The sequence below is a fragment of the Durio zibethinus genome, chromosome 26 (genome assembly GCF_047325235.1).
Source record: "Durio zibethinus cultivar Kanyao isolate XHJ-2024 chromosome 26, ASM4732523v1, whole genome shotgun sequence".
Taxonomy (NCBI): domain Eukaryota; kingdom Viridiplantae; phylum Streptophyta; class Magnoliopsida; order Malvales; family Malvaceae; genus Durio; species Durio zibethinus.
This window is the reverse complement of record NC_143187.1, coordinates 2,573,465-2,582,657: the sequence shown is the minus strand read 5'-3', so window position 1 is coordinate 2,582,657 and position 9,193 is coordinate 2,573,465. Positions and strand designations below refer to the sequence as shown.

Below are 9,193 nucleotides of genomic sequence, written 5' to 3'. Positions count from 1 at the left end.
ATTTAAATATCTTCAGTCTGGTCAGGTCATACACAGACCTGCCTGAGTTGGGCCTGCCAGGCTACTTGGGCTGTGGACACCTTTATATGGAACCTCTGAACACTATCTTTTTTTTTTTTTTAATATTTTACCTTTCGCTCCATATTCTTTGAAAATTAAAAGGGGAAACAAATTTTAATCTTGAGGAACTCCTTTAATTTGCATATTGTTCAATTCAAAATGAACTCCAAAGAAAGAGGAAAGATACCAACATGATATATTTGACAGAAAAAATTACAAGCAGAATAAATCAATAGAGTTGCATGGAGGGAAGCCATGAAATGGCTCTGAAGTCAGCTTTTATGTTTCCTGATGTAAATTTACCTTTGATTCTACAATAATAAATAGGAAGCCACATAGAGACATTTTTATTTTCCATTGCAGATTATTTCTGGTATTCACCACAGAAATTTTGCATTTCTACACAATAATCTTGTAACCTGCAGTCACCTCCTTTGGAAGTTCAGCACCTTTATTGAAAAAGCAAAGATGAGAGCAAAGACTAGTGCAACAGCAACCATTACAGCAGCAGCAACCCCAATAAAATCATGTCTGAAACCATAAGAACTTCGGATAAAGCTTTGAACTGTTTCATTTGTATCAAGTATGTCTTTCACATCTCCAAATTGTGAGGCAATCAATCCGTACAAGGTCCAAGCAAGTGGAGATGCCCAATAATACCATCTCCACCACATTGGAGTTCTCTGTATTTCCAAGAATATCAGAATCATTAACAAATCTAAACCACTTAAAAGAATACTAAGCATTCAAGAGTAATGGGGGTGTCGGAAACTCACAGGTCTCGGGATAATAAACCCAGCGAACAGGTTCCATAGAGGGCACAGAGCAGTGCAAACAATATAGGCAATTTTTTGGTTTGGTGTCAAAGCCACAAGCATCAAACCAAAGAATGTGTTATACAACAAATTGACATACATGAAGAACATATACCAGAAGAACTTTGCAGCATTCCACTCAAATCCAAACATTGCATAGGTTATAACACCGTACACCATTGCTAGTACAAAAAGATAAGGAAGCTCAATCACAACCTAAGGGAAAAAAAAATTTTTGTTAGACATAAACTTCTATGGTAGCCGGTGTAAAATAGAAAGGAGATGTATATATATATATATATATATATATATATATATATATATATTGTTCAATTGCTCAAGTTGTAATAGAATAAAACAATTTAATGACCTAGTTACCTGTGCCAGAGCATATGCTATGGCTGAATACATCCGTGCAGCTCTTTCTCCATAAAAGACTGTTCGTTCAATTCCAACTACAGGCATCACTAAAAAGTTACTTATGGCACCAACATAGAAAACAGAAGCATATATAGCACCCATTGCCTGAATTAAATCCTGTTGCCTTTGCCTATCAAAGATGATTCAAGAATTGATGAAAGAATCAGCTTTAATGATGTTACGTAATCTTCTAAATATCTTTTTTGTTTACTTAAGTTCGAAGTCACCTTTTGGAGCCGAAGTCCGAGAACATACTTCCAAACATAAAAGCCAAAAAAGCTGTGAACAGAAGTCTCAAGGCAGTATATGATGTATTGTGCCAATATGAAACATTTTGCTTCCACAAGCAAGCTTTCCATTGGGGGAAAAAACTCTGTGAGTATTTTGTAGGGAAGTAGTGCTCCTTTGATCCCGGAGCAGGAGCGCTTAGTTCCTTAATGAGAGCCTTATTTTGCCTGAAGCAGTGGAATAGTAGATTACAACTTCTGCAATACATTCTCAGTGTAACTCTACTACAGGGCTAAGTTAGTCTCTTTATTTACCTATATAGTTCTGATTTCTTGTACACATCATTGAGATCAATTCCAAAGCCGGATTGTGCTGATGTTGTGATCTCTAGAACCCATGATGCTGGATTGTAACCATTCTTGATTTTACTTGTCCCTTCTATCTCCTAGATAATGAAAATGAGGCATTTGAATTACATTTGATCATCATCCTTCACCCCTTTCCATTAGAGCAGGGGTGGAAAAAGGAAAAGCAACAAAGAAGGATTTAACATTTATATCAGATAAACTGGAACATAAGGAAACACTACCTCAAAATATTTGATTAGGTGGCAAGAATGGAGGCCCAATGGCCCTGCATATATCTCTTGTCCTCCTCGTGCCGTTAAAAACAACTACAATCTCAGGTGAAAAAGTTCAAGATCACATCAAAGTCTACTTTTTACCTTTTTTTGGGTAAATATAACTGATGAATACTAAGTGCAAGTCTTTAATCTAGCTAACCTCATCAAAAGCTTCAAAGATGTCAATGCTTGGCTGATGGATAGTACAGACTACTATTCTTCCGGTGTCAACAGTGTTCCGGACTGTTCTCATGACAATAGCTGCTGCTCTTGCATCAAGACCTGAGGTTGGCTCATCCATGAATATTATTGAGGGGTTTGCCATGAGTTCAACTGCTACTGTTAGTCTCTTACGCTGCTCCAGTGATAGGCCATTCACACCAGGCAACCCAACCATTATTTCCCTCAATGGCGACAGCTCCACAAGTTCCAATACCTCCTCAATGAACATCTGCAGCTACTTATTATAGCAGTTAGTAAATACTTTTGGGTCAAATTACTTGACTGAAAGTTTAAACATCGTTCATCTAGAACCCTATTAACAAAATTAAGTTGAGCTCAAGCATGTGCCTAACACATGAGCTAAGTCTACTCAACACCATGACAAGCGCAGAAAATGAGCCCCAACACTGATTAATAAGATGGAGAAAATAAATGTAGAGATAATAAGCTTTGTTGTGCTCAACAAATGTTATGAGTATTGCTTGGACTGCCTTCATTCCCACTAGTCCAAGCAATGCTAATCAAATCTAAGCCAGCTCTGGCAAAAATGGACACTTGATTTCAGAAAACCAAGGTCAGCTTGCTTGAAGCACAATCCTAAGACATTTATTACTATTTCAAGTAATTAAGTTGACCTTTCGGATCTCAGAATCAACTTCGGAAGGTAGCCGAAGCCAGGCTGAGTAGATCAAGGACTCATAGACAGTAACATGAGGAGAGTGAATGCCATTCTGATCACAGTAACCCAAAATTCGAGCGAAAGTTTCTTGCTTCTTTTGGTACCCCGAAACTGTTATCGTTCCTTCAATGTATCCACCTGTTTTCCTACCAGCTAGAACATCCATCAAAGTGGTTTTCTCAGAACCACTAACACCCATTAGTGCTGTCAGAACATAAGGCCTAAACGTGCCACTTACGCCCTTCAAAAGCTCCAATCTGTCTTCATTGACGCCCTGGTTTTTCATTTCCTGAAAGTCAAATTAAATAGATAATTTCGAATTCCCAAAGACATCCATTTTAGCTTCTGGAAATGTTTAGATCCATCAAATTTGAAGTTACCTGTGGCATGTCCACAAAGTATCTAATTGCATCAAAAGTGATTGAATGTTGTTCAAATGGAAGGACCATTCCTCTTCTAGTGGGTTGTCTCTGTGGTATCCCCATGGATGTTGAGGTGGAGGAGACTCTTCTCATCGTATCATTTCCTTTTCCTAAAAGTCAAATATAATAGGCTTTAACCATCAAATAAACTATCTGACAGAAAACAAGCAAAGTTGCAAGTAAACTATACAAGAAGAAGATTAGAGAGAAGAGATATACCCATGGATTCAGCCCCTTGGCAAGGAAGCTGCATTTTCTTGTCATTACTATCATCCTGTTTACCTTGAAGGGTTTCTTCTGATATGAAAGCCACATGCTTCTCAATTGCTGTAAATTAATTCACATATAATAAATCAATTAAAACTGATTCCTTCTAGGAAAATTTTATGTATAGAGGGGCAAGGCTACATACGGTTGAGGTAAGTGAGAGCAATCGTAAAGAGGCAAATGAATACCAATGTGAATCCTATAGTTCCTCCTACTCCTATCCAATACAAATATGAATCTGGAAACATTCCATGATCCTTTAGGAAGGCAACACCAACTGCTTCTGTTGAATTTGGATAAATCTTTGACACAAAAAGTGAAACTAATCATTATCTCATTTTACTAAGAAACTTTCTTGGTTTGCCTGTGGCTACTGCTAAGACTCAAATTTAAAAACTTACTGGATGGCTCCAACTCTTCCCAAGGAATTCATTGACGGCTAGCGCATTTTGCCCATACATCATTGGAGATGTCCAATGGACCCATATCCACCATTTATTCACAGTTTCTGGAAGCACCAAAAGAAATGGACTTCTTATAGGGTTCCTTAGTAATAAAAATAATTGTTCCATTTTCTATTCTGTGAAAAGATCTTAGATATACCTCTGGAGATGACAAAACCACCTAATACAACATAAGTTATCATTCCAAAAAGGCAAAATGTGTTTCCAAATATTGGGGTCCTACTAACAGCTCCAAGGAATCGGAAAAATGCAGAGGCCATGACTTTTATAAGCAAAAGTAGGAGATATTGTCTGAAGAATCTGCAGGTACATTAGCTGCCTCTTTATATCATATGATGACAAGAAAAAGCAAATAAACCAAACTAATTGTTTAGAAATTAACTGTTTGTTTGATTAGTTTATACCTTCCAACATTTGGATCATATCCAACGACATAATAAATGGGGAAAACTAAAACAGCTATTTCTATTAATGAGACGGGAACCCTAAAGAACCATGAGGGAAGAGCATATGCCAAGGGAGGATAAAATAGAAGTTCTCTTTGCTTGTAGAAAACAGGAAGCTTTGCAATGATCATGGACATCTCTGATAATCCACTAAACATGCTCACATAGAGTATGAAGAAGAGAGAACCCATGAATATCCTTCCATCACTTTGTGAATGTCTGTGCGTCTTAGCTCGTAAGAAAACTGTCATCGTAACAAACGCTATTATCGCTAACTGAAATGTGTTGCAAAGAAAAGTGAAAGATTGTAAGATTGCATATCTACACTTTTAGTTAGTATATTTGACTATGGACATCAATCTATTTCACCTGGATGAGCTTGAATATAATAACGGACAAGTTCCTCTTTGTCAACAAGAGTTCTCTTGACATGCAAGCATTTAAAAGCTCTTTGTTCCCAACCCCATACTTCTTGGTAGTTAGGGAAGCTTTGTGATTTTTGCTCTTGTCAAATGGGACACTGATCTCAGCTCTAAGTTGGAGGCCAACATGGAATGACTTGAAGGCCTCTCCCTGACTGTGACATATCTGTAAGGATCATTTTGACGAGCCCAGTACTGCCCCTGATCTTTTTTCGATGTCACCTGCAAGGAAAGAACACGATTTCAAGCCTCGTCTATTAATGTGTATAACATGTTTTTATAACAATTTAATCTTACTTCTTGAAGGAAGTCAGCCACTCCTTTCCTCGCAGGACATCTAAAGCCCATGGATTCGAAAAATTCAAGCACATGTTCACGGAGACCTTGGTACACAATCTGTCCATCAGACAGGAGAATAATGTCATCAAAGAAATCATAAGTTTCTGGTGGGGGCTGCTGGAGAGAGATAAGAGCATCCCATCAAGAATGTGGACGTATCTCTTGATTGCATTTACAACTTGGAAAGTGGTGGAGCTGTCCAAACCAGTTGATATCTCATCCATCAATAGAGCCTTTGCTGGTCCAACCAGCATTTCACCTGAAATTTACAAATACAGATACTGTCAATCATCTAACTATATGAAACGGTTATGAAAAATAGCAATCTTCTACAATTGGATTGTTTTACCTATAGTAAGACGTTTCTTCTGCCCTCCAGATATCCCTCTTAGCATCCCATCGCCTACCAAGGTATCTGCACAGACTTCTAGTCCTAAAATCTGATATTTCAAGAGAAGTGCATTAATTTATAACCTTTGATTGCTTCATGTACAAAAATACCATCAGCTCACTTAGGCATGATAGCAATTTTTTGGCAATGACTATACCTTCAACACATAATCCACAGCAATATCCATCTCCTGGCCTTCTGTAGCTGCTGCCTGAAATATTAAAGCGGTTCAATTTAGGGGAAGAAAACAAGAAAAAAAGGAAAAGAGAAGCTTTATCAAATAATATTTAGTTGTGAAATTTCAGCTTAATAAGGATTCAAAAATGATAGGGGTTTATTGACAAGGAAATATCAAAAGTCATAACTCCAATGTAGCTGAGTCTCAGGAATTTGAAGTATCAAGCATTAATTACATTCTAGGAAATATACTACAACGTTTGAAGCAATTGAACTCACCTTCATAAACATATCAATATCAGGATCTGGCCTAATATTGGCTGCTTTCTCTCTCTTTAACAATTCCATTAGCATGTCTGCATGTACAAAAATGAATGACAATTTCAAATAATGATATAAAGTTTCCACATCCTATTTAACAACAATTCCAGCAACCCTGTTCATTATTTTTAGCAGTAAATTCTGTTGCTTATTTTTTAAGTTACAAGTAAAAGTTATAATCATAATACTAATGTAAAATATCAATAAATTAAATCAATTGAACAAATCAATCAACAAAGTAACACGTAATTAGACAAATCTAACATAAAATCGAATCAAACCCACACAAAAGATGTGATGGCAAAGCCCAAGAACCCATTACCGTTTAAAAAACAAGAAAGGACTTGAACCGGATAACTTAAGAATAATTAATAAAAAGAATTTAACTAACCATATTGTGATCCAACACCCTGGCATCTGGCAGAGAAAGCCAAGGTCTCTCGACAGTCATTTCGGGTATATGGAGATCATGTTGACTGATATAAGCAGCAGACTTTTGAGGCACAAAGTCCCGCATTTCATGGCCATTGTAAGTCACCCTCCCTAAGAACTAATCTTGGATAAAATGGAAATGATCAGTTTCAATTGAGCCATATTTTAAATGGACAAGTGTTAACCGTTTTTTTTTTTTTTATAAGAAAGACAAGTGTTAACTTTTTCAATCCTTTGTAAAATTAAAAAATTACTTTAGATAATAATCTACAAAAGCAAAATAAATCTTTGTACTTTGGAAGAACAAGTTTGGCTTGCTTCCATATTTTTTTTTCGTTTTCTTTTATCTTGGAAATGTTGCTTTTTTATATAAATAATCATATTTAAATTTCACCTACATAATATGTAGCTGTTTATAAAGTTAGTATATTAATTCATAAGTCAAATAGATGTTAATTCAAATGATATTAATTCAATTCAAGAAAATTAAAAAAAAAAAAAAACTAGATTTTAAAATCAACAATATATATTAATAGGATCGTTTTTTTTTTTTTTTGAAAAAGAGTGAAACACAAATTTTACCCTTTTTTTCTCTATTTTAAAAATCAATTATTTTATATTTTTCTTTCTTATACATTTCGAGATAACTATATAATTTTTTTTGTTCTTTAAATACTCTTGTAAGTATTAAATTTTTTTATATATTTACTCGTACAATAAATGTGCATAGGGCTAGTGTAAATAATAGCCTTGAGAACTAATCTTAATTTTATTTTTTTTTGTGAATAAAAATTTTGTGTCAGTTTCATTTTTTCTCAATCTTTTTTTTGTTTTTTTTGTTGGGAGCTACCCCACTCTCTTTCTGAACTTTTAGAAGCTCTAGTTACTTTTAATATTTTAAATTCACTTTTCATATTTTTTTAGACTTTTCAATATAAAAAAGAAGTAAATATTATTAATATTATTATAAATTTCTTTGAATTTTTTTACATAAAAATCTACTAGATTCAAACAATTTTTTTCTTAATCTCCATGAATGTGTCATATTTTTTTAATTATATTCATTTTTAAAAGAAAATTATTTTTATAATTAAAATTTCAGAAAAGAAAGAATTTCATAAAATTAAAAAATATGTTTTATGTTCAATTTTTTATTTTAAAAAATGTTTTTTTCTTAAAATTTTTTATTTTTTAAACTGAAAAATAAAAAGTTTTTTTTTACTTTTTTTCAAGTTTCATTGGTTGAGATGAAAATGAATTTTTTAAAAATAATTAAAAAAAAAAAAAGAAAAACCATCAAGGAGAGAAAGGTATCATGATTTCCTGTAAATTTTTTCTTTTTTTAACTTTCAAAAATATAAATAATTAATAAATAATATGATTTTTTTATCACATATCATGATTTTATCCTTTTTTTTTAACCACATAAATAATTAATGACAAAGAGTATTACTTAAAGTTGACATTATCGTTGAAACCACCCAAAACTCTGGCTGACATCTTGCTAATAACAAAGAAATATATCAACGTTGAAGTTACAATGAAAATAAATTGAGGTGAGAGAGGCTCATCTCCTCTCCTCAATCATAAAAAATATAAGATATTCTACAATCCTCCCCCAAGAGGCAGACAACATAAGGCCAGAAGCCCCAGCAAAGAAAAAAGCTACATTGTACTGAATACCTTATGTGAGACGATTCTGATGCAAATAAAAAAAAATCTTGACCTTGGATGGCCTAAGCCACTAAAACATAACACAAAGCGAGATCCAAAAAAAAAAGCACCTTTCACCGAAACATCAGTCATACTACGAAAGACTTTATTGACCTGAAAAATGAGATAGAGGCTCTAATAAGATAAGGTCAACTGAAAATATTTATAAGACAAAAAAAAAAAGATCAATTTAGAAAAGACTATAGAAATGACCACAAAGCACCTACCTAAAACAAAAAAAAAAATATATCATATCAGAAAATAAGGGATGTCCGGGGAGAAAAACTGAATTAGGAAAAGGTCAAACTAATAATAATAGATCAATCGTCAAGCTGATTAATGTGATTATAGAAGGCATTTTCACCTCAGCAAAAAGAAAGTTTAATTTAGGTACAATGATGCCAATAAGTACCTCGATTAAGAAAAAAAGATTAGAGAGATGAGTCAATCTTATTCAATTTAAAAGATTTAGAGGAGTTCCAACACCCACATGATGATGCTATAGTGATCACAGCCCTAGTATATAACGATGTGGTCTAAAAGAATCATATTTGACAATGAAAGCTCGACCAATGTTATGTACTATGGCTGTTTCAAGAAAATAAGGATTGGTAAAGATCAGTTGAAGTCTATTACCATAACATTAGTGGGGTTTGGAAATGAATAAGTGTCAGTAAGAGGAACCATCAAGCTCCCGATCTCTTTAAGGATAGAGCTAAAGATAATTACCCCAGTCGTAGAGTTATGTCCCAT

At 34.1% G+C, this 9,193-nt stretch overlaps 1 protein-coding gene and 1 pseudogene across 2 annotated transcripts; both read right to left on the bottom strand.

The window, feature by feature from the left end:
• Positions 1-160: 160 nt before the first annotated feature.
• Positions 161-3,944, bottom strand: LOC149511114 (pleiotropic drug resistance protein 1-like). The gene is made up of 10 exons (XM_089755053.1): positions 3,688-3,944; positions 3,427-3,578; positions 3,003-3,335; positions 2,306-2,596; positions 2,113-2,196; positions 1,838-1,968; positions 1,523-1,750; positions 1,254-1,425; positions 837-1,091; positions 161-743 (listed from the first exon to the last, which is right to left on the bottom strand). Exons 1-10 carry the CDS (start codon positions 3,719-3,721, stop codon positions 486-488), a joined length of 1,938 nt encoding a protein of 645 aa, XP_089611179.1. The 5' UTR covers positions 3,722-3,944; the 3' UTR covers positions 161-485.
• Positions 3,945-4,520: 576 nt separating this feature from the next.
• LOC149511113 (pleiotropic drug resistance protein TUR2-like) lies at positions 4,521-9,193 on the bottom strand (annotated as a pseudogene). Its single transcript, XR_016334001.1, has 11 exons — positions 9,077-9,193; positions 8,454-8,554; positions 8,181-8,231; positions 6,982-6,994; positions 6,687-6,845; positions 6,254-6,330; positions 5,955-6,008; positions 5,756-5,846; positions 5,365-5,665; positions 5,015-5,289; positions 4,521-4,920 (listed from the first exon to the last, which is right to left on the bottom strand). The product of XR_016334001.1 is annotated as a pleiotropic drug resistance protein TUR2-like (transcript).